The sequence below is a fragment of the Salvelinus fontinalis genome, chromosome 17 (genome assembly GCF_029448725.1).
Source record: "Salvelinus fontinalis isolate EN_2023a chromosome 17, ASM2944872v1, whole genome shotgun sequence".
Taxonomy (NCBI): Eukaryota; Metazoa; Chordata; class Actinopteri; order Salmoniformes; family Salmonidae; genus Salvelinus; species Salvelinus fontinalis.
Window position 1 is genome coordinate 629,203 of NC_074681.1, and position 24,758 is coordinate 653,960.

The 24,758-nt window shown below is 43.4% G+C and overlaps 3 protein-coding genes across 5 annotated transcripts; 2 read left to right on the forward strand and 1 right to left on the reverse strand.

Moving 5' to 3' along the window:
* The first annotated feature begins 20 nt into the window (after window positions 1-20).
* tmem59 (transmembrane protein 59) lies at window positions 21-11,294 on the forward strand. Of its 2 annotated transcripts, none has more exons than XM_055865819.1 (8): window positions 21-250; window positions 709-814; window positions 1,664-1,758; window positions 2,068-2,220; window positions 2,464-2,539; window positions 3,941-4,067; window positions 4,266-4,383; window positions 11,172-11,294. In XM_055865819.1, exons 1-8 carry the CDS (start codon window positions 95-97, stop codon window positions 11,277-11,279), a joined length of 939 nt encoding a protein of 312 aa, XP_055721794.1. In that variant the 5' UTR covers window positions 21-94; the 3' UTR covers window positions 11,280-11,294. The 2 variants fall into 2 exon arrangements, with proteins under 2 accessions (XP_055721794.1, XP_055721793.1); XM_055865818.1 differs by lacking the exon at window positions 11,172-11,294 and adding an exon at window positions 8,486-9,733 and having other exon boundaries at window positions 23-250.
* Window positions 10,402-19,395, forward strand: LOC129813532 (low-density lipoprotein receptor class A domain-containing protein 1-like). Of its 2 annotated transcripts, XM_055865820.1 has the most exons (7): window positions 10,402-11,057; window positions 12,682-13,426; window positions 13,594-13,633; window positions 13,878-14,027; window positions 15,366-15,503; window positions 17,496-17,624; window positions 18,550-19,395. In XM_055865820.1, exons 2-7 carry the CDS (start codon window positions 13,397-13,399, stop codon window positions 18,705-18,707), a joined length of 645 nt encoding a protein of 214 aa, XP_055721795.1. In that variant the 5' UTR covers window positions 10,402-11,057; window positions 12,682-13,396; the 3' UTR covers window positions 18,708-19,395. The 2 variants fall into 2 exon arrangements, with proteins under 2 accessions (XP_055721795.1, XP_055721796.1); XM_055865821.1 differs by lacking the exon at window positions 13,878-14,027 and having other exon boundaries at window positions 10,411-11,057.
* lrrc42 (leucine rich repeat containing 42) lies at window positions 18,837-24,645 on the reverse strand. The gene is made up of 7 exons (XM_055865816.1): window positions 24,067-24,645; window positions 23,743-23,874; window positions 23,133-23,254; window positions 22,790-22,875; window positions 20,796-20,909; window positions 19,760-19,844; window positions 18,837-19,468 (listed from the first exon to the last, which is right to left on the reverse strand). The coding sequence occupies exons 1-7, from the start codon at window positions 24,471-24,473 to the stop codon at window positions 19,119-19,121; spliced, it is 1,296 nt and encodes a 431-aa protein (XP_055721791.1). The 5' UTR covers window positions 24,474-24,645; the 3' UTR covers window positions 18,837-19,118.
* Window positions 24,646-24,758: the final 113 nt, after the last annotated feature.

The window sequence follows — 24,758 nt, forward strand, 5'->3', positions numbered from 1 at the left end:
CGAATCATGATGTTATTCTCGCGAGATTTTCACGAACGAGGAAGAAGAAGGAGGACTCGCTTGTTGTTTGTTGGGATTTTCGTAGCAGGCTAAAATGGGGACATTGAAGTCCTTTAGTGTGTTAGTGAGTCTGTGCTTCGTGCTCGCATACACCTCGGCAATCGCCGATGTTTTTGATGGAGTTTTGGGAAATACTGCGTCTTGCCATAAGACATGTCAAATGACTTACAGTTTGCACACATATCCTCGGGTGAGTTGCTGCAAGCTAGCTTGTAATGTTAGCCGTTTTGCTAGCTAAGCAAGTCTACTGACGGTATACCGAAAAACTGGATAAGCTAAACTGTCATTCAGCAACCGAAAAAGTACTCTGTGGCACCTACAACATATTGAGCTGTTGTAGACTTCTGTCCTGTGCATGGCAATAATGAGTGATTCAGATTGGAGGTGCCCAGTGGGCTTTTTTTTCTCCCTCGATTGTTTGTAACGTACCGTTACCTTTTTAGTACGACATTTTTGGAAAGTACATAGCGACGGTGACGGGAGTAACGTTAAATGTAGATTACAGTAGTTGCTCAGCGAAACGAACGTACTTTGACATAATGCTTGCAGAGCTGGGGAATCGAAGTTTGAATCGGAGCTTTCTGAGCGTTAAAGAGCACAAAGATACTGGTTCAGTCCTGTTCATGACTGTGTTCGTTTGTGTTGTAGGAGGAGGAACTGTACGCCTGCCAGAGAGGCTGTCGCCTGTTCTCCATTTGCCAGTTCGTGGGCGACAGCGAGGATCTGAACCAAACTAAAGTCGAGTGTGACTCCAGTAAGATTCTTATGCAATGTCTTCAAAACAGATAGTACTAGTCATGTTGCAAGCTAAGTACATAGACTCATGTGCAGAAAACATATAATACTATTGTAAAGGCTGTTTTCAGTTGAACCAAAAGGTTTATTACAAGAATTCTGGGTAAAAGAAAGCAGAAGCAAATAAAATGTCTAACGGGCCTCATGGAAATATATTATATATTCTAATCAGAAAGTGCCAAATGTTCTCTTAACATCAGCTTGAGAGGCTTGTAGGAAGTCAAAACAAAAGACAGTGACTTTTCAAGCTGCTACAGAATCAGTGTTCGTAATGTCATCAATACAATAATAATCAGGGTGTCCTTGTAGAAGAATCTAAACTTTAAAAAAAAGTCATGGCTTGGGGGGGCCGCATTGATTTTGTTATCATCTTAGTTACTCAGATAGCATAAGAACACGGCATAAGCCATAACAAAATGTTTAGAATTGCAGGAAATTAGCTTTATAACTGTACAATTCTCTCTCTGCCCCCCCAAAAAATGTGTCTGGGCCAAGAGGACAGAGAACAACATAGTGACAAGTTACAACGTACACTGAGTATACCAAACGTTAGGAACACCTTTCCTAAAATTGAATTGCACCCCCTTTTTACCCTCAGAACAGCTTCAATTGATTTGAATTCGTCATGATATTCCCAATCATGTGTCCTTGCAATATGTCTGACTAAATTATAGAAGATCACCTATACAGTTCTTCATTAAAATTTGTTACAATTACACCATTTAGACAGTCTTCTGGTTCCACGAGACGAGTGTTATCTGTTCTGTCTGTAACCTGTTTATTTTTTTACTTCCTGATTCTCCCTCAGCTTGTCATGAAGCATACAGCCAGTCAGAGGAGCAGTATGCCTGCAACCTGGGCTGCCAGAGTCAGCTACCGTTTGCTGAGCAAAGACAAGAGCAGGTAGTGTTCTACCTGCTGCCATTGTTTTGTTGAAGACTGATATTGACAACAGAAATATTGTTGGTGATATGTAGGAAAATAGACTGGAGACAGCCTATTGGAATAGAAATGTTGTTAACCAAGTGTGTGTGTGTGAGGAGCCTGGTCCCAGATCTGTTTGTGCTGTATAGCCAAGTCCTGCACCATTGACAATAACATTTGTCAAGAAAGCACAAACATTGCCTGGTCCCAGATATGTGATTCCTACCTGACCCCATGAACAAGGGATGTGTGTTTGACCCTTGACCCCATAATACTATCATCCTCCAGTTACTGGCCATGATGCCCCGTATCCACCTGCTGTACCCTTTGACTCTGGTGAGAGGGTTCTGGGATGATGTCATGAGTCAGGCCCACAGCTTGATCTCCTCCTCTTGGACCTTCTACCTCCAGGCTGACGACGGGAAGCTGGTCATCTTCCAGGTAGTGTTTTTTTTTTTTGTGGGAGCAACTTCAACCCTATTCATCCACACTGGCACTCCTTTAGGATTTGTTTTTCACTTCCTGTTGCACATAGCCACTAATGGAAATTGAGTAGGTATTTTTAAAATTGTATTTAACCTTTTATTTAACTAGGCAAGTCATAAACATAAGTTACCCAACAATTTACCTTTTATCAAAGTAATTGTTGTGTAACTTGAGTATGTCATTTTGTTTTTTTGACAGACTGAACCACAGATCCAGTTCATTCCTGTGTTTGAGCTCCAGAAAGAGGAAGTCAGGGGAGAACCACAGAAGAGATGTAAATCCTCTTTATCATATTCAGAGTTACTAGCCAGCTACCACCCGGTACTCTACCCTGAACCTTAGAGACTGCTGCCCTATGTACATATACCCTAAGTGTACAAAACATTAGGACACCTTCCTAATATTGAGTTGCACTCCCTTAAGATCATCCTCAATTCATCGGTGCATGTGTAACCGATGTGAAATGGCTAGCTAGTTAGCGGTGGTGCGCGCTAATAGCGTTTCAATCGGTGACGTCACTTGCTTTGAGGCCTTGAAGTAGTTGTTCCCCTTGCTCTGCAAGGGCCGCGGCCTTTGCGGAGCGATGGGTAACGATGCTTCGTGGGTGTCAGTTGTTGATGTGTGCAGAGGGTCCCTGGTTCGCGCCCGGGTCAGGGCGAGGGGACGGACTAAAGTTAAACTGTTACACATGGACACTACAATGTGTCGAAAGCGTTCTACAGGGATGCTGGCCCATGTTGATTCCAATGCTTCCCGCAGTTGAATCAAGTTTGTTGGATGTCCTTTGTGTGGTGGACCATTGTTGATACAAACAGGAAACAAGTGACATCAATAAGGGATCGTAGCTTTCACCTAGTCAGTCTATGTTATGAAAAGAGCAGGTGTTCCTAATGTGTTGTACACTGAGTGTACATGTACATAGTTATTGGACACAAGTCACTTGAATAATGTTTACATACTGTTTTACCCACTTCATATGTATACTGTATTCTAGTCGAGGCTCATCCTATATAGTTACTGCTGTACACACCTTTTTATATTAATATACTGTCTATACACATCATTATATATATCTATATCATGAACAAAAGTAGGTGGACGCCTACTTGTTGAACATCTCATCCCAGAATCATGGGTATAAATATGGAGTGGGTCCCACCTTTTCTGCTATAACAGCCTCCACTCTTCTGGGAAGGCTTTCCACTAGAGGTTGGAATATTGCTGCATATATACACCTCTTCAAATTAGTGGATTCGGCTATTTAAGCCACACCCGTTGCTGACAGGTGTATAAAATCGAGCACACAGCCATGCAATCTCCATAGACAAACATTGGCCTTACTGAATAGTATGTTCTGGACTGACGTTGCTTGTTTCTTAATTTTGGGGATTTGTGTGTATTGTTATGTATGCTGCACTGCTGGTGCTAGAAACATAAGCATTTCACTTCACCTGCGATAACATCTGCAAAATATGTGTACGCTGCTGATAAAATTGGATGAAAAAATTTATATATATATTTATCAAATTGACAAACTGGGGAAAAAAACTAAATGCTGTGTGTGCATTTAGGATTTACGTATGAACTTTTACACAATCACAATGTTTACTGTGTAATGCAAAAAAAAAAAAAAAAAAAAATGAGTATGGAAACATGTCCATCTCTCCCGCTCCAGATCCTGGCCTTGGTAGCCCGGTGTACAAGGACTACCAGCGTAGTTTCGTCCAGGAGAGGGACAGGGACATGTATGTGGACCGCAGCGTCAACGAGGACGATTACAACCTCTTCAGTTGTCTCTCCAGGTCAGTTACAGAAGGACACGTCTTCTACGCAAACTATTAGGTTTAGATGGTAGGTTTATCAGGCAATACAGCTGAGGAAGCAGGAGGCAAAGGTCGGGGTGCTAAAATATGTAAAGAAGGAATTGTTTGGGGAAAACACTGAGCTCCTGATTTGAATGACTCATTGATGTGTATCTGACATCCCTCTATCCTCTCTAGGAACCCCTGGCTCCCAGGCTGGATCATGACCACCACTCTGATCCTGTCTATTCTGGTTCTCATCTGGATCTGCTGTGCTACTGTGGCGACCGCTGTTGACCAATATGTCCCAGCTGAGGTAACTCTTCCACCTAGGTCAAAAATATGAAGGAATATTCTAAACTCCCACAAGTCTTTGCAAAAAAAATAAATAAAGGGACTATCTTAGCAACGGCACTGGTCCCATGAATCCCACTTAACCTGGGTACAGGTGTCAGGTCTTAATTTGACCCGTTTCGTCACAGGAGGAAAATAATCCTGCAGCAGGAGGATTCGATTGAATGTTTAGAATCGCCACCAGGGGGCGTCTGGCAGAGGTGTTTGTAGGCTATACAATGCAGTACTGTACCATAGTTTCTAAACCCGGGGGCGCAACATAGCGAGACTTCCAGGACCGCTTGTGAAACAAACCAGGCAGACCACGCCAGGGTTTGGTGTTTGAGATGTAAGAGAGAAGTTATTTTTTATTATTCGTTGTTAGTTTTCTCTAAATTTTAAAAGGTGCAACCTAGATTTGAGCCAATTTCTTAAGTAGTTGAACATGTTATTATTCAAACCTCGTGGAAGTGACAAACCGACACTGTATCCCATAATTACTCAAATACACAGGTAGGTTATGCTACAGTTAACACCATCTGCTATAAAATTCACTCACTTTAGGCAACGTCATTCAAAACATCAATGTAGGCTATTTTAAACGACACTATAATTCAACAAGATCTAAAGGCATATCCCCATGAAACTGACTGACGTCAAATGGTTACTATGCAGATGTGAATAATTATCATTCACGGTTGAATGTGGTGGTGTTTTTGTCTTACAGGAACACTATGCTATTTGGTTCTGTTTGGTGGAATACTGAGACGGTTGTGACTACTGAGACGGTTGTGACTACTGAGACGGTTGTGACTACTGAGACGGTTGTGACTACTGAGACGGTTGTGACTACTGAGACGGTTGTGACTACTGAGACGGTTGTGACTACTGAGACGGTTGTGAATACTGAGGCGGTTGTGAATACTGAGGCGGTTGTGACTACTGAGACGGTTGTGACTACTGAGACGGTTGTGACTACTGAGACGGTTGTGACTACTGAGACGGTTGTGACTACTGAGACGGTTGTGACTACTGAGGCGGTTGTGACTACTGAGGCGGTTGTGACTACTGAGGCGGTTGTGACTACTGAGGCGGTTGTGACTACTGAGGCGGTTGTGACTACTGAGGCGGTTGTGACTACTGAGGCGGTTGTGACTACTGAGGCGGTTGTGACTACTGAGGCGGTTGTGACTACTGAGGCGGTTGTGACTACTGAGGCGGTTGTGACTACTGAGGCGGTTGTGACTACTGAGGCGGTTGTGACTACTGAGACGGTTGTGACTACTGAGACGGTTGTGACTACTGAGACGGTTGTGATCTTGCAGACATTGATTCAGCTTTGATCAAACATATATATATATATATATTTTTTTTTTATCATCCCATTTTCTCCCCAATTTTTCGTGGTATCCAATCGCTAGTAATTACTACCTTGTCTCATCGCTACAACTCCCGTACGGGCTCGGGAGAGACGAAGGTCGAAAGCCATGCGTCCTCCGAAGCACAACCCAACCAGCCGTACGGCTTCTTTAACACAGCGCGCCTCCAACCCGGAAGCCAGCCGCACCAATGTGTCGGAGGAAACACCGTGTACCTGGCCCCCTTGGTTGGCGCGCACTGCGCCCGGCCCGCCACAGGAGTCGCTGGAGCGCGATGAGACAAGGATATCCCTACCGGCCAAACCCTCCCTACCCCGGACGACGCTATGCCAATTGTGCGTCGCCCCACGGACCTCCCGGTCGCGGCCGGCTGCGACAGAGCCTGGGCGTGAACCCAGAGACTCTGGTGGCGCAGTTAGCACTGCGATGCAGTGCCCTAGACCACTGCGCCACCCGGGAGGCCCTGATCAAACATATATTAAACAAGCACCATTCGTCTGAGTAGTCTGTTCTCTACGCAGAGAACATACACATGAGCGTAACGTGATCCGCACGTGAAGCTTCGGTGAAGCTCCAGAGCTTTTAATCCAGCGGACTAAACATCCCCAGAAAGTTGGATTCGCAGCCATAGCCTAAAATCCGTTTCTGGTACGGTCATTTATTTCCAAGATTGGGGGTAAAATATCCCTGGACTGCCCGTATTTGAAATGTGTTAATAAATCTAGTCAATCGGGGGGATTAAGTTATTTGTGCCAGAAGGGCGAGGGTCGGAATCGAACCTTCACCGTCACGGATGTGTGCTGAAGGCAGCTCGGGTATCAATATCAATATCTTATTCCCCCCCTATATCAATCTCTTATCCCCCCCTATATCAATCTCTTATTCCCCCCTATATCAATCTCTTATCCCCCCCTATATCAATCTCTTATCCCCCCCTATATCAATCTCTTATTCCCCCCCTATATCAATCTCTTATTCCCCCCTATATCAATCTCTTATCCCCCCCTATATCAATCTCTTATCCCCCCCTATATCAATCTCTTATCCCCCCCTATATCAATCTCTTATTCCCCCCTATATCAATCTCTTATCCCCCCCTATATCAATCTCTTATCCCCCCCTATATCAATCTCTTATCCCCCCCTATATCAATCTCTTATTCCCCCCCTATATCAATCTCTTATCCCCCCCTATATCAATCTCTTATCCCCCCCTATATCAATCTCTTATCCCCCCCTATATCAATCTCTTATTCCCCCCCTATATCAATCTCTTATCCCCCCCTATATCAATCTCTTATCCCCCCCTATATCAATCTCTTATCCCCCCCTATATCAATCTCTTATCCCCCCCTATATCAATCTCTTATCCCCCCCTATATCAATCTCTTATCCCCCCCTATATCAATCTCTTATTCCCCCCCTATATCAATCTCTTATCCCCCCCTATATCAATCTCTTATTCCCCCCCTATATCAATCTCTTATCCCCCCCTATATCAATCTCTTATTCCCCCCCTATATCAATCTCCTATCCCCCAATAGTACAAAAGTTGACCTATTCTGTTGGTCAACTTGTCCTTCTGTGTGAGAAATTAACATTCCAAACATAGTCTGGGACAGTTGTGGGATGTGATAGATCCCAAATTAATACAACCACTAGCATAATTATTCTTTTTTAAGCAACGAGGCTAACGCAATAGATCAAAACGTTGATAAACTATTAGGCTATTTCTTCACATTTATAAGCGCAGCAATGTGCACATGGTAGTAGGCTATAACCGCGAATGTTACAAAATGCAATCAATTAGCAGGATAACACTGTTCTCAAATGCTATCATTCATGTAATAATGCTTTATTATAAAGGTGCAATTATTTTTTTTATAGTGAAAATTGTCTTAACTCACGCTATGTATGCCAGTCAGGCTCTACACCGGTTGTAAAGTTATTTGGCAGCTTTAGTTGTGATACAAACCTTATCAAAACATATATAAGCCTTGGCTAGGCTACATGGGGTGTGCGACTATGATTTTTGAAAAAGTCCCCAAAAAAAGGCATGCACTGTTTCTTGCCTTACTGCACAGAAGCTGGGAGTCATTCACAAGTGATAGACTAATATTGTCACCCATCAGACTTCTTGATTTAATCTTGTCTTTATAAATACTAAATCATATACTGTATGTGAAATTAGTTTTGATTTAGAATGGACCGTTATCATTCACCTGTCTCCGAACAGGCAGGGGGGGAAAATACATGTCATCTATGCACTTAAATAGAGAATGGAAGACGCTTCTCCTGTGGTTCATTTTCATGCCAGCTAGGTAGGCTATAATACACCTGTTGTAAAGTAACGCAATGTGCTTAATAAAATTGTATTTGTCACATGTGCCGAATACAACAGGTGTAGACGTTACCATGAAATGCTTAACTACAAGCCCTTAACCAACAATGCAGTTTTAAGAAAATAGAATTAAGAAAATATTTACTCAAATAAAATTGAAAAAAGTTAACACAGCTATTTGGTTAATTATTTATCAGTCTTCTGGCTTGAGGGTAGAAGCTGTTCAGGGTCCTGTTGGTTCAACTGACTGGTTGTAGTGAAATGGTACTTAACCGTGGTTTATTAACACATGTTAGCAATCAAGACGGAACCAAAGTCTCCCTATCAATATTGAAAATCCAACTTTTATGTCTTTTGTCTTTGTAGAAATTGAGTATCTATGGAGACATGGAGTACGCCAAGGACCAAAAACTGCTGACCCCTTACCCAGCATCCTCTCTGGTCATCATCACCTCTGGGCAGGATGAGGAGGCTGGACCCCTCCCTTCCAAAGTTAACCTGGACCAGTCCAACATCTAATTATCTAGGGTGTCAAACCAGCTAGCCTGGGTACCAGTCTGTTTGTGCTATCTTTCCACTTCTTGCCACTCCTAGACTGGCAAGGATTGACATAACACAAACCGATCTTTACCCAGGCTACAAACCAACAGGGGGGAGGATGATGATTAAGAGTAGAAGGACTTTTTATGGAGATTTTCAAGACTACGATTAATCTGGGTCCAGACTAGTGAATTGAAACATGATTGAGGAAGGAAATCTAAGAAGATTACTGAAAAAGCATGCTAAATTGGGTATCCATTGAAAGGGGTGATCTTCAGTCCAGGAGTAGGTTTAATCTGGATCTGCAAACTGAAGCTGGACCTTTTTTTGTTTTGTTTAGAAAGCCCAAGTCAGTCTTACTTTTTCACACTGTTAGAACCTGTTTTAGTCTAAAACTGCTTCCAGCACCTTTTTGTTTTTTTTTGTATTGGCTGTTGTCTTGTTCCTCTCTCAAGCTCTAGAGATTGGCACAAGAATTGGGGGGTGTTAATTGTTGTTCTGTGAATTGGCATAAAGTGAGGCACTATCACAACGATGGCAGCGCAGTTACATTAGCTTATTTTAAAGACTTTCTTTGTTGGTGTGTGTATTCCAGACTCTCATTTGATGTTTTATTGAATAGTTATTTTGTTGTTTGAATTCTCTTAATGAGTCCCCAATGGCCCCCTATTCCCTAGATAGTGTTGTCAAGAAATGCTGCACTATAAAGGGAGTAGGGGGGCCTTTGGGGATGTAGCACAAGTTTTTTGTGCCGGTTTCATTTAGAACGTAGAAACCCTAAATACATTTTGGTGAAATTACACGGGTCAGTAACGGGCTATGTGCATCTACCATTACCGCTGTATCTATCCCTTTCACTTATTGTGGTCGTGTTTAATCTGTAGTGGTTGGATGGAGGTTGTCTGTTTTATAAGCAGCCCTTTGTCACAACAGAGATTGTTTCAAATATTATACAATAACGCTGAAATGTGACTTGAGATTTGCTTTAGACATGACAGCACTGTGGGTAGTTGTAACTTTACTTTGGTTTTCTCCTGATGAGGAATGGTTTTGAAATAAACAAGATTGAGTCAAGCGGCTGTTTGTCTATATGTTATTTTGACAGAGTGATACTTCAAATAGTTTAACTTGTAGTCATGTTTACCATATTGACCATTAGGTCCTAAATCCTCTAAATCACAGCAACATGGCAAAAGGAGAACTTTGGAAGGAAGGGGTGTAAGTATCCAAGAAGTACCTGCGTCACCCACAAATGATTTCCCTGTCCTCCTCCCTCTCTCTCCACTCTCATTAGTCTGGTCCTCCTCCTCCCTCTCTCTCCACTCTCATTAGTCTGGTCCTCCCTCCTTATAACGCATGGTTTTAAGGGAAGAAGGGAAACGAAGTCTATCGACAATCAACGATTGAGTATCTATAGGGACGTTTGAGCTCCAGAAAGAGGAAAGTAAGGGGGAATCACAGTTTATATTTTTATTTAACCTTTAACTAGGCAAGTCAGTTAAGAACAAATTCTTATTTACAATGATGGTCTACTGAGGAACAGTGGGTTAACTGCCTTGTTCAGGGGCAGAAAGACAGATTTTTTTTTTTTTTTTTTTACGTCAGCTCGGAGATTCGATCAAGCAAGCTCTAACCACTAGGCTACCTGCTTGTAAGGCCTCACTGTACCATTGTCCACACAAGATCAGAGACATTATCTAATAAATCATGACACAATGTTGTATTGAAACAATTTGGATTTACTTAGTATGAAGTGAAACACAATTTTGATTAAAACGTTTCCATCTCCTACCACAGTTCCAGGCTTGAGAAGCCGGTGTACAAGGACTACCAGCTTAGTTTTGTCCAGGAGAGGAACAGGGAAACGTATGTGGACCGCAGCATCAATGAGGACAACTACAACCTCTTCAGCTGTCTCTCCAGGCCAATTCTCACAGGACACGTCTTCTGCCATTGGGCCTTTGAGAAAAAGCACTTAACCCCTGAAACTGCTCCAGGGGTACTGCAGACTAGCTGATCCTGCTCTTTCAATCGCTCTGTGTGTTTTCTGTTCTCAACCAGTAAAGCAGGGGTTGGAACCTAATACTGGAAAATAACATTTTTTGAGGAACAGAATCAGAGCCAGGAACAAACGTGATCTCTACTGTTCCAGAACAGAACCGTTATTTTAAAAAGCATGGGAACTGGTTAAAAACTTTATTTTACATTCCAGGCACTTTTTTTTCAGTCCCACAAAAAAAATGCAACGGGGCGCCACACTTCATCTTCACTAGGAACCCCTGGCTCGCACAATGGATCTTTCTGATCCTGTCTATTCTAGTTCTCATCTGGATCCTGACTCATCTGGATCTGCTGTGCTACCATGGCAACTGCTGTAGTTCAATACATCCCAGCTGAGGTAAGTCTTCTCCTAGGCCGAAAACATAAGTGTTAGTATTCTAATATCCCATAACTCTTTGCATAAATGGATATGGAACGAACAAAATTGAAAATGTTTCTGTTGTCTTTGTAGAAACTGAGTATCTATTTGTATTTATTATGGATCCCCATTAGTTCCTGCCAAAGCAGCAGCTACTCTTCCTGGGGTCCAGCAAAATTAAGGCAGTTAATACAATTTTAAAAACATTACAATATATTCACAGATTTCACAACACACAGTGTGCCCTCAGGCCCCTACTCTCCCACATATCTACAGTACAAAATACATGCGTATGTATAGTGCGTATGTTATCATGTGTGTATGTTGTCATGGCTCTATGTAGTACTGTGCACCTCCCATAGTCTGTTCTGGACTTGGGAACTGTGACTTCTCATCTTAGCTACTACTGCATCAATATGTTTTGACCATGACAGTTTTAAATCTAGGGTTACTCCAAGCAGTTAAGTCATCTCAACTTGCTCAATTTCCACATTATTTATTACAATATTTAGTTGAGGTTTAGGGTTTAGTGAGTGTTTTGTTTTGTTCCAAATACAATGCTTTTAGTTTTAGAAATATTTAGGGCTAACTTATTCCTTGCCACCCACTCTGAAACTAACTGCAGCTCTTTGTTGAGTGTTGCAGTCATTTCAGTCGCTGTAGTAGCTGATGTGTATAGGGTTGAGTCATCCGCATACATAGACACTCTGGCTTTACTCAAAGTCAGCGGCATGTCGTATACATTTTAAAAAGCAAGGGGCCTAAACAGCTGCCCTGGGGAATTCCTGCTTCTACCTGGATTATATTTGAGAGGCTTCCATTAAAGAACACCCTCTGTGTTCTGTTAAACAAGTAACTCTTTATCCACATTGCAGCAGGGGGTGTAAAGCCATAACACATATGTTTTTCCAGCAGCAGACTATGATCGATAATATCAAAAGCTGCCCTGAAGTCTAACAAGACAGCCCCCACAATAATGTTATCATCAATTTCTCTCAGCCAATCATCAGTCATTTGTGTAAGTGTTGTGCTTGTTGAGTGTCCTTCCCTATAAGCGTGCTGAAATTCTGATGTCAATTTATTTACTGTGAAATAGCATTGTATCTGGTCAAACAGTATTTTTCCCAGAAGTTTACTAAGAGTTGGTAACAGACTGATTGGTCGGCTATTTGAGCCAGTAAAGGGGCTTTACTATTCTTGGGTAACGGACTGACTTCAGCTTCCCTCCAGGCCTGAGGACACACGCTCTCTAGTAGGTTTATATTGAAGATGTGGCAAATACGAGTGGCAATATCGTCTGCTATTATCCTCAGCAATTTTCCATCCAGATTGTCAGACCCTGGTGGCTTGTCATTGTTGATAGACAACCATTTTTTCACCTCTTCCACACTGACTTTAACGGAATTCAAAAGTACTATTCTTGTCTTTCATAATTTGGTCCAATATACTTGGATGTGTAGTGTCAGCGTTTGTTGCTGGCATGTCATCCCTAAGTTTGCTTATCTTGCCGATGAAAAAGTCATTAAAGTAGTTTGCAATCTATGGAGATATGAAGGAACTAGAGTCATTCAATATTGAAAATTAAACTTTTCCGTCTTTGTAGAAACTGAGTATCAATGGAGACATGGAGTACGCCAAGGACCGCAAGCTGCTGACCCCTTACCCAGCATCCTCTCTGGTCATCCCCTCCAAGCTGGAGGAAGAGGCTGGATAAGTCTAACATCTTAACATCTAGGGGCCAAACCAACATGGCGGAGATCAGAGTTGGGCTCAATTCCATTTCAATGCCAGTCAATTCAGGAAGTACACTGAAAATCCAATTTCAATTCTCTTTTAATGCTCGTCTAAACATTATTTTGATAGTGATACCTCCAATACCTAGCATTTCCTTTAAAGCCGTATTCCCATATTGACTGTTAGGTCAACCGTAAACCCTCAAACACACAGTAGCTATGGCAAAGAACAATTCAAAGGCTTTTAAGTTTCTAAGTGACTATAAACAAACCACTAAAAACTGATTTAGAACTATTTCCCCATTCAGACTTCAGTCCACTGAGCCTTGGTGCCCAGTTTATTATTAACATGGGCATGGCCCACTGTTTAAGGATAGATTCTGTTTACCTTTGTCACTGTGGGCATGTCTGAGCTGGCGTGAGGTGACTGAGGGGAAACTGTTGTTTCCACAATGCCTCAATGGTAACCAAGTAACTATCACTGAACCTATCAACCTACCTACCATAATGGTATTATGCGACTAGGTTAGCTGTGCTTTAGTAGTACTTAGATATGTTGAATGGGGAATATTGAAGAGCTGCAATATGAAATCTAACCGGACCCACCCACAGCAGGTAATGTCTCAGAAGCGTCCGTTGGAACGTAATTTGGAACAATAGTGTTTTTTTTGTAAACATCCATGGAATCATTTTAATTTCATCAATACGGAAACAACGATTTCCTCTATGTTGGAAAATATTTCCTGCGACTTAAAATGTATCACTTTTCTATTCCATGTCAGAGACTGTTTGATGACCATTCATTGGGGTCACCTGATAAAGGTAAGACAAATGATTTGTCTGTCATCACCTAGAAATGGTGTGCTTTAATGTGTGGTCCAATTATGGTACACGTTATGGTTACAGTATGATACACACAGGGCCTCCCGAGGAATCCCAACAATACAGGGCTCTGGCCAGAAGAAGTGTACTAAACAGAGCATAGGATGCCATTTGAGAAATAACTATAGCCTTGTACAGGATCTGTCCCTGGGCTGTGGTCTTTCTCCCGTCTGTCTGTCCACAGACTGCTGTGGAGAGTGCTGCAGGCCTTGCTGTCGGTGCTGCAGCAGACGAGCTGTCTGTCTCTCCAGTATAATACTAACTGTAGGAACAGTCCTGGCTGTAGTAGGGGTTATACTCACTCTGGTCTTTGGGATCCCCAAATCACCTCCTGGTAAGATAAATAAACACACTGTTCTTTCTCTGCTGGATCACTATTATCGAGGAAGGGACTGTGGATATGCCTCTGTCCATTAGTACATTAGTCACACACGATATCTCAGACAGCACTGGCACGATTCTGGCAAAATTTGGGTGAATGGTGCATGTTTTACAAAATCACACTGATTGGCCAGATGGTGGCACTTTAATTAAGCAATAGGTCCCGAGGGGGTGTGGTATATGACCAATATACCACGGCTAAGGGCTGTTCTTACACATGACGCAACGCTGAGTGCCTGGACACAGCCCTTAGCCGTGGTATATTGGCCATATACCACAAACCCCCGGGAGGTGCCTTACTGCTATTGTAAACTGTTTACCAACATAATTAGAGCACTAAAAATAAGTGTTTTGTCATGCCCGTGGTATACGGTCTGATATACCATGGCTGTTAGACGATCAGCATTCAGGGCTTGAACCACCCAGTTCATAACAAAGAGATTGAAAATGCTAACTTTGAAAGGTCACACCACTCACCCTGTTTGAGTCATGAAATCCCATACATAAGTCCCTCTCCTCACAAGGAGCACATTTGACTCAGGGACCCATACGGTCCGCCATTGATGGAGTTTCGCCATTTAGAATTTTGTGAAAAACACTTAAAACGCTACTCTTCTGGCACCGAATGTCCGATCTGCACGAAACTTGACATGTGCCATCTTTGGACAAAGGTCTCTCAACGCAATATTTTCCAGACTAGTACTTAAAAACAACATTGGCGTGGTCTGGCACATAAAGAAGTCAAGGATATTCATGTTGTAAATAAATTTGGTACACATATTGCAAACACTGTCAAGACTCAACATATGCAAGAACATTCATATCGACCACACGGTGGCACTATAACAGTCACGTGTTTATATCTCTTGATGTGTTTGACAGTGTTGAAATGTGGCGCACATGCTTAGGGAAACGAGTCTAGCTAACCCACGTGATATCTCAGACACTTTGGTAGATGATGAGTCTTGCCATAGATATCTGTCAGTTGCAAAATTACACTGATTGGGGGGGGTGCGCTGCATCATTCGTAGGGGACGACATGTTTACTGTTGTCTTGTTTATCCATGTAATGGAGTGTTATTGTATGCAGTTACTGATATCTGACACAAGATGGCAGTAAATACTACCCTTCGGTGATATCCTGGGTTTGAAGGCCTATTTGTTGTGAAGACTTGGGGCCCTATTCATAAAACATCTCAGAGTAAGAGTACTGATGTCAGATCAGCGGCCCCTCGTTATCAGATACTGATCCCCAGTTCTAGAAATGAGAGTTTGTAATGTTCCCTTGTAGTAAACCGTGTCTGCAGGACAGCGGACAATGCGACAGGCTTCCTGTGTGACGACAGAGTGACCTGTATCCCGCCCTCTGACCTCTGTAACGGGGTCGTGACCTGCCCCAAAGGAGCCGATGAGGACACACACTTGTGCAGTTAGTCACTGTTCCAATAATGTTATTTATTTTTCATTTTAATCATTTATTTTTATTTAACCTTTATTTTATAAATTGTATCAAACACGATCATTAAAAAACACATTCATCAGTAATAAGTGACGTACCGATATGACATTTTTGGTCGATATCCGATATTTTCCTTGCCAAAAAAAAAAACTGATACCGATAACCGATATAAAACATTTTAGCGGCCTTTTAAGCATTCTAGTACAGTTAAATAGTTAACACACACGCGGACGCAGCGGACGCAGCGGTCTAAGGCATTGCATCTCAGTGCAAGAGGCGTCATTACAGTCTCTGGTTTGAATCCAGGCTGTATCACATCCGGCCATGATTGGGAGTCCCATAGGGCCGCGCACAATTGGCCCAGCATTGTCCAGTTTTGGCCGGTGTAGGCCGTCATTGTAAATAAAAGTGTTCTTAAGTGACTTGCCTCGTTAAATAAAAATAAACATAGTTTGCATCCATGAGCTAGCTAGCTTTTTTAATGACAACCACTGTAGGTGCGCATTACTATCACTACGAGTGATAGTGTAATCAATGTGTAATAACTACGTTAAAAAAAGGTATGAACGCGTTAAATTATGTGACGTGCAGTCATATTCAGGTTCTGATCGGTCAACAAGCTTATTTGACGTATATTTTGAGACACGAAAAGACCCAAACAGCGTTCAATAGAAATCATGGTTGAGAATGAAATGACTGAACAAATGAACAACGAAACAGCGCAGCAAGTAAGTGAAAGGAATAGGTTTTGATTGTTTTACTGGTAATGGGGACATAAGTAAACGCAAACAAAACGTTTTGGTCAGTGTGGTGTCTGTAACCTTTATTTAACCAGGCAAGTCAGTTAAGAACACATTTTTATTTACCATGACGGCCTACCAGGGAACAGTGGGTTTAACTGCCTTGTTCAGGGGCAGAATGACAGATTTTTTACCTTGTCAGCTCGGGGATTCATTAGGCTACAAGTGGAATAAATTATGATAAACTTTACAGGGTGGTGAAAATGCACCGTAATCTTTTTTGCTCCTATCTAATAAATATCGAGGGTCTTATTCTGGTGACATGATGATTGATGCTCGACTGCCATTTGACAAATAAAAATAGTTTTGCTCTTATCCATAATCTCATCACGTAGACTAGTCTACCCGCACTGTCACTGTGAACTGTTGGCTAGAGCGCATATGCCAAGACCGGCTGCAAGACCAGAGCAGTGGCGGTTCTAGACCATTTCAACTGGGGGGACCAAGCTGGGGCCAGTTGTACTGTTAGAGGGGCCAGTTACATTAGACGTTATTGTTGTCTTCACTGCATTGCAGGCATTAGCAGGCAAAAGACCATGTTCATAATCAACATCGTTGCCACTGTCTAATAAACGATGTAAAAAAAAAAAACGATAGCAAAAATGAATTATGTGAAAATGATTTAATTCTCCACATTAGAGGGACCACAAGGGGGTCCAAAATTGTTGTCACAGGGGCACTGCGCCCCCCAGAACCGCTAGTGGACCAGAGTAAGCACATTTTCTATTTAACAGTCTGACAAAATTATCGGTAGAATTGAAAATGTGACGGAAACATATTGAACTACAGATTATTTTATTTGGTACAAGAAAACTTAGGCAAAAAGGTACATTTTATGTACCCTGCGTCATCAGGTACTGATTTATCAGCAACAAGTCAGTTTGGTGGAAACACACCGCTGTTGGGAAAATGCACATATTTTCTTTATGCAGATTCTAGAATATATGCATGAAAATCAGTCGCCAAATGGATGTAAACCTAGCTATTGTAAGAAAAAACATTTCCTCAGTAAAGCAGCTATTAGCAAAACCAATGCTATTCATTTTCCTAAGGACCTTAGTTGGGTTAAGAACCTCAGGCGGGACTAGAACCTCAGGCGGGACTAGAACCTCAGGTTGAGATCCTTTGCTCTAAGTAAACATGTCCATACTTTTCCTTTCAGGTGATCTCCCCAACAACCTTCCAGGGGGTCTTGTGTTTCGATGTGGAAACCCTCAGTTCTGGGTCGTTACTGACAAGAAGTGTAACAACTTCAACGACTGTGGCGACTGCTCTGATGAGATTGGGCCTTGTGAGTTGGATTATTCAAATTTCCAAGTCAAGTTTAATGCTGTTGTCGTGGCATTCAGATTACCGTCATATTTAACTAGGCAAGTCAATTAAGAACAAATTCTTATTTACAAAATGACAGCCTACCCCGGGCCAATTGTGCGCCGCCCTATAAGACTCCCGATCATGGCCGGTTGTGATACAGCCTGGGATCGAACCAGGGTCTGTAGTGGCGTCTCTAGCACTGCGATGCTAGGCAAGAACGGTTAGAAATTGGGCAGTAATTATTTAGGTCACATGGGTCACCACCTTTGTGAAGGGGGGAGTACATGGGCCGCATTCCAAACCTTGGGGATAGTACCCGATTTATTTATATATAAAAATCGCCAGGTTAGCGGGAGTACATGTTACGGTCTAAATGGTACAAAAATGCTTGAGTTGAATGGTGCTACTCACTGTTTTTTTCCCCTGCTGTTCAGTAACCTCTTCGTACACAAAGGAGGGATTCTTTATTGTCTCCTTAGCAACCAGGCTGAACTCTTGTTCTGTCTGTTTAGACTGTCACCATTGTATAACTCCGCTATCTTAAGACACGTGGGCTATGAAAACGGGTTACAACCTGCTTTTATTTGTTTTAATGCTTTAAAAAGGGAGTAGAGCGAAGGAACCCTTATCGCTCACGTAAGCAGTACTTTGTGGAAATGACTAGATCATTTGTATATTTTTATGTTCCTCCCCAGTATATCTAGAGTTAACTTCCTTGTAATTGCTTAAACGCTTTTTTTTTAAAGGAAAATTATCTATCTGATCCATGGAATAAGTTTTTCTTCAACAAGACATTATTTAAGTATCAAATTGTATGTAATAGACTGTGTTTACCAACCTCCTATATTCAGACACACACAGTGACGGAGAGGTGGCCTGTGCTTCTCATCTCCTCTCTACAGATGCTGGCTGTGCCCCCTGTGGTGTGCACTGGTGGCCCTGCATACCAGTGGACTTCCAGTACTGTTCCTGCATCCCTCGCTGTCTATGCCGTGATGGACGCCAGCACTGCTACGACTGGTCTGACGAGTACGCCTGCCCCAAAAGTTTAACCTGCTAGGCTAACTGCCACATCCATCCCCTAATCTCTGAACCAAATCGAAGGTCTATACTCCGGCCATGTGACCATTCTCTCATCAGAGACTGGATCCACACCAATGGTCAGAATCTTGGGAACAGTCACAATAAATAAAACATTATAATTTTATTTGTAAAAAGTTAAAAAACGTAAATAAGCTGCAGATTGACTAAGAAAACACTCCCAAGTGTTCTTCCATCTAAGGAGTGCTTGGGGTCCACTTAAACAAACAAAACAAAAACCACCAAAGCTAAACTAGAGGTGGAAGCTGAACTCTGCTGAATGCATGACATCAGGAAGAGTTCAAATTGAGCAGTGCATTGTCACGCCCCCCCCCCACACACACACACACATTTGGGGACTGTGGACCTCGGCTACGGAGGAGACAAAGCATCAGTAACTGTTGAGTAGATCCAAATCGCCTGCTGTGAGAGCTGGTGATGAAGAAGCACGTTTAACAGGAGGGCTGTGATGACCACTGTCCCCGACCTGCTGTTTACCAGGCCTCTTCTTGTTCCGTGAACAGGGTTTTACATGTCCGTTGGTGGACCCTGCGATTTCAATGCTGTTGAGTGACGAGTGCTTAATTTGTCCTCTTTTAGCCCCTGTGCATTGGGCCTGATGTGTGTGTGTGCTTGTTGCTGGTTTATACAAATGTATCCTCTCCCTGGTTTTGTCTTGTTCTTTATCCTGGATCAGAGGTGATGCGCTCAGGATTCCTCTGACAAACTTCTCTCTGCCAACTGAAGAGTAAATAGTATTTGTCTTGTTTACAACAACAGCACCTGTACTGACAGCCAGATCTTGTTTATAAAAACAGCACCAAACTGGCCACTGCAGAGACAGACTGGCGTAAAAAAAATAGCCTGGTTAAGATCGGAATGTGCTTATAGCCAATTCCCCTAACCTCTGACATGTATGGCATGGCTAAGACTGTCCGATTTGGCTAAAGAACACAGATCTGGACCTGGTTAGATTTTAAAATGGTCTTTCATTAAAATAGCGATGTAAATACAAAGAATGTTTACACTTACAAAAGCGAATAGCTGATGTTCTTGACTCTTGGATCTTCTTTAGTTTGGGCCGTTCTGTCGCACTCAACTCCCACCGGTTTACTACCTGTCACAAACATACATGAAACAAGTTATCAATAAACTACTTTAGTGCCATAAATGTGCTTTTTGTGTTACCTGTTCTGCCCAGCCTTGTGTTTTACAACAGGAGTGTTACCTGTTCTGCCCAGCCTTGTGTTTTACAACAGGAGTGTTACCTGTTCTGCCCAGCCTTGTGTTTTACAACAGGAGTGTTACCTGTTCTGCCCAGCCTTGTGTTTTACAACAGGAGTGTTACCTGTTCTGCCCAGCCTTGTGTTTTACAACAGGAGTGTTACCTGTTCTGCCCAGCCTTGTGTTTTACAACAGGAGTGTTACCTGTTCTGCCCAGCCTTGTGTTTTACAACAGGAGTGTTACCTGTTCTGCCCAGCCTTGTGTTTTACAACAGGAGTGTTACCTGTTCTGCCCAGCCTTGTGTTTTACAACAGGAGTGTTACCTGTTCTGCCCAGCCTTGTGTTTTACAACAGGAGTGTTACCTGTTCTGCCCAGCCTTGTGTTTTACAACAGGAGTGTTACCTGTTCTGCCCAGCCTTGTGTTTTACAACAGGAGTGTTACCTGTTCTGCCCAGCCTTGTGTTTTACAACAGGAGTGTTACCTGTTCTGCCCAGCCTTGTGTTTTACAACAGGAGTGTTACCTGTTCTGCCCAGCCTTGTGTTTTACAACAGGAGTGTTACCTGTTCTGCCCAGCCTTGTGTTTTACAACAGGAGTGTTACCTGTTCTGCCCAGCCTTGTGTTTTACAACAGGAGTGTTACCTGTTCTGCCCAGCCTTGTGTTTTACAACAGGAGTGTTACCTGTTCTGCCCAGCCTTGTGTTTTACAACAGGAGTGTTACCTGTTCTGCCCAGCCTTGTGTTTTACAACAGGAGTGTTACCTGTTCTGCCCAGCCTTGTGTTTTACAACAGGAGTGTTACCTGTTCTGCCCAGCCTTGTGTTTTACAACAGGAGTGTTACCTGTTCTGCCCAGCCTTGTGTTTTACAACAGGAGTGGTCGAAGGCCTCCAGTAGTTTCTCAGACAGGACCAATCCAATGCTGTTCCTCACGGTCTGCTTGAATGACGGGCCAACCTGGGAATCAAATAGTATACATTTCACCCTCAGTTCTGTTAGGGATCAGTGGTGCCATCTTGTGGAAGACATGTGACAGATAGGAAACAAAGAGGTCAATTAGGGTCAGAATAGAATCTTAGCTATGGTGTTGTGTAGGGCTCTAGGCGGTGCGAGCTGCACATTTTACATGGTCACCTCACTCAAAAACATCTTATTTTATAATGTTAAAACCATGGATTTGGTCAAACAGTAAAGTAGTACATTATTCCTTTAATGAAAAAGTGTCTGCCTGTCCCTTTTCCCTGGGGCCTGCTGCTGTGTACCAGCGAGCCACGCTCCCTCTTTTCCCTGGGGCCTGCTGCTGTGTACCAGCGAGCCACGCTCCCTCTTTTCCCTGGGGCCTGCTGCTGTGTACCAGCGAGCCACGCTCCCTCTTTTCCCTGGGGCCTGCTGCTGTGTACCAGCGAGCCACGCTCCCTCTTTTCCCTGGGGCCTGCTGCTGTGTACCAGCGAGCCACGCTCCCTCTTTTCCCTGGGGCCTGCTGCTGTGTACCAGCGAGCCACGCTCCCTCTTTTCCCTGGGGCCTGCTGCTGTGTACCAGCGAGCCACGCTCCCTCTTTTCCCTGGGGCCTGCTGCTGTGTACCAGAGAGCCACGCTCCCTCTTTTCCCTGGGGCCTGCTGCTGTGTACCAGCGAGCCACGCTCCCTCTTTTCCCTGGGGCCTGCTGCTGTGTACCAGCGAGCCACGCTCCCTCTTTTCCCTGGGGCCTGCTGCTGTGTACCAGCGAGCCACGCTCCCTCTTTTCCCTGGGGCCTGCTGCTGTGTACCAGCGAGCCACGCTCCCTCTTTTCCCTGGGGCCTGCTGCTGTGTACCAGCGAGCCACGCTCCCTCTTTTCCCTGGGGCCTGCTGCTGTGTACCAGCAAGCCACGCTCCCTCTTTTCCCTGGGGCCTGCTGCTGTGTACCAGCGAGCCACGCTCCCTCTCCCGGGAAATAAAATGTGTTCTGATTGTATAACATTTCAAAATCCTATCCTACGGAAAACACAGCTATCATGTTGTCACCGTTGAAGAAAGGAGATTCAGCTTCCTGTAGGTCATTTTTTTCCTCAGCTCTCAATAGCAACTATTTTACAACCAACATATTTGATATGGCTTTGAGATACGGACCATGCGAAATGCGCATAGGCCTCATTGGGCAATAGGCTACAACATTTGAGACATTCAAAATGTACTGTTAGATGAATACATGGCTACTAGAAGTGGGTAATTTCTTTAGCGTCAGCGATCTTACTAATGTGTTTTCACTTACTCAGGTGGTGAATTAGCCCCAATTAAAATTAGCCTACGATATTAGTGCGCATTAAGATGCAGGCTAATTCGCCTCCCGGCTAGCAGCGCTAGCTGTGCCACCAGAGATTCTAGATTCGAGCCCAGGCTCTGTCGCAGCTGAGTCCGTACGGGAGTTGCAGCGATGAGACAAGACTAACTACCACCAATTGGATACCACGAAATTGGGGAGAAAAAAGGGGTAAAATTAAAAGACGTATGCTAACTCATCTCTATTAAAAAATAAATAAAAATACAGACATTTCTGGAGCTCTATTTTAACAGTAAAATAGAACAAATAGCCTAATTTGTCAAGTCAAAATGCATGACAATCACTAGAATATTTTAAATCACAACATGAAAATGACAAAATGTAATTATTGTAGTCTACTACACTTTTTAATAAAGCACTGAATTACTTTATATACTAAAATGTTCTATTACGTGCATAGGCTGGTGCCACCCAACTGAAAACCTTAGATGCACCAGTACCACCAGGGAGGGGAAAATGTTAGTCTGGAGCCCTGGTCTTGTGACAGGGAGAAGTACAGAGTCAAAACCTTCTCACCTTTATGTTAGTTCCTGATACATCAAGACCTTGTAGCTTTGGGAGGCATGTGAGATATCCAACTGCCTTCTCAGTGATCGGGTTGTCTGTTGGAAAGAGAACACAACTGGTTTAGAGCTATGCTGTGGGTCCCCTGGACCATCTAAGACTTCCTGTCCTTGTCTCCCCTCCATCTTCACTAGCTGGAAAGAACAGGACAGATGAAATCATGAAACATGTATGCCATCCCTAAGAACAATCTGCTTTCACGATTCAGATTTCCTTCCTAGCCGTGCAAATAACTAAGGATGAGACTAGGAAGCCATGCTATACTATTGAGATGCCCCCGTAACAGACTACTCACAGGACAGGTCCAGTATCTGTAGGTGTCTCAGCCCCCTCCTCATCATCCTGACAGGGGCTGTCAGTCTCTGGAGACCCTGGTCTGACAGGCTGTTACCACCAATGGACAGCTGGACCAGGCTACTGAGAAAAAGGAGAGGAAAACTACAATTGGACCAGGCAGCTGGGGAGACACAGACACAGGACTAACTTTACAAGGAAGTGGATAGTCAGCACGCACATCGAAAGCTTAGGCATAGAGACCTAAATTGGTTGAGGTTACGATTGGGGGTTATTTCATTTAAAAAAAGGCAAGTTAGTTAAGAACCAATTCTTATTTACAATGACAGCCTAACCCGGATGACGCTGGGCCAATTGTGCGTCACCCTATGGGACTCCCAATTACGGCCGGTTGTGATACAGCCCAGAATCGAACCAGGGTCTGTAGTGACACCTCTAGTTCTGAGATGCAGTGCCTTAGACCGCTGTGCCACTCGGGAGCCCAATATGGTTAGGTGAACCACCGCCCAGAACCATTTTAAATCTGCCTGCTAAAGATTGGTCAGGGTCCAGCCTCAGTGAATTAATTAGGCATTGTACTGTACAATAGAACAAAAAAAATTTATTCATACCTGGACAATGCATCTGATGTGAGATGTTGGAAGATGTCGTGGCTGTCTCCCAGTCTGCAGCCAAAGAGATCCAGGCACTTCAGACTATGAAACGTTTTGATCTCTTCCAGCTTTTCAGACAGCAAGGGAAACCTGTACGGAAATAAGGCAACAGGCAGCCAGCCCATGTATGAACGGTCAATGAAGTGCATCGCAAGTTCCTAAATGGGCTGTAGGTTGAAGGTTACAGAATGTTGGTGGTAAAGGTGGGGTAAGTAGGCTAGCTACAATGTGGCATGGCAGGTGTTTATAACCAAGCTTTGTCCCCTGCCAATACTGCCTTACCTATGCCGTAAACAAAGTGACCCGAGCACTATGTCCCCGTATGCATCACTGAACAACTGCAGAGCCTTAGGGGCTGCATCAGGATCTGAAAATATCTGTTTTTCCTCCGCGGCGGCGAAGAGTCTGTCCCCTACTTGTTCAGGAAATCCTTCGAGAGAATCGACATGGTTGATGTTGTACGCTACAAACAGCAAAGATATGTCGTAGAGGGATTTGGCAGTGTACTTCAAACTGCCTTCTTTGTTATAGGTGAAGACGAAATGCTCCTTTTTCAACGCCAGAGGGTTTGTTGTTCTGTGTGATGATGATGATGAAGGCGGCTTCGTCTCCGCGAGCACAATGTTATTGACGCGACGAAGCTGTCCTCTCTCGCGTACGTATACTATGCCAGAGTCAAGGTCGCCCATTTTATAAGACTTTACTACGAATTAACGTCTTTCCACACCATTCATCTAGCTACAGTAGCTAACCATCAAGTCGTTTTATACAAAAAGTTAACTAACGAGATGTTCGATTCTGCCGCCAGCTTCCGTTAATAATTCTGGCTGAACTGGGCCTGTCTAAAATGACGTCTAGGGTATTATTTCGTCCTTCACAATAAAGGTCCCTCACGTTGATAACCCACAATTAATGAGGAAGGAAAAAACACTTTTGCTCGGTCAATTTAGTACAACAATATTTCAACATACAAC

Excerpts from the sequence above, each read along its gene's own strand:
- tmem59 (XM_055865818.1), top strand. The coding sequence starts at position 95 with ATGGGGACATTGAAGTCCTTTAGTGTGTTAGTGAGTCTGTGCTTCGTG. Across the intron at positions 2,540-3,940 it reads GGGAGAACCACAGAAGAGAT|ATCCTGGCCTTGGTAGCCCG; the intron begins GTAAATCCTCTT and ends CTCCCGCTCCAG. Across the intron at positions 4,068-4,265 it reads CTCTTCAGTTGTCTCTCCAG|GAACCCCTGGCTCCCAGGCT; the intron begins GTCAGTTACAGA and ends TATCCTCTCTAG.
- LOC129813532 (XM_055865820.1), top strand. The coding sequence starts at position 13,397 with ATGAAATCTAACCGGACCCACCCACAGCAG. Across the intron at positions 14,028-15,365 it reads GATCCCCAAATCACCTCCTG|TAAACCGTGTCTGCAGGACA; the intron begins GTAAGATAAATA and ends GTTCCCTTGTAG. Across the intron at positions 17,625-18,549 it reads CTCTGATGAGATTGGGCCTT|ATGCTGGCTGTGCCCCCTGT; the intron begins GTGAGTTGGATT and ends TCCTCTCTACAG.
- lrrc42 (XM_055865816.1), bottom strand. The coding sequence starts at position 24,473 with ATGGGCGACCTTGACTCTGGCATAGTATACGTACGCGAGAGAGGACAG. Across the intron at positions 22,876-23,132 it reads ACAGATACTGGACCTGTCCT|ACAACCCGATCACTGAGAAG; the intron begins GTGAGTAGTCTG and ends TCTTTCCAACAG. Across the intron at positions 19,845-20,795 it reads CACAAGGCTGGGCAGAACAG|GTAGTAAACCGGTGGGAGTT; the intron begins GTAACACTCCTG and ends TGTTTGTGACAG.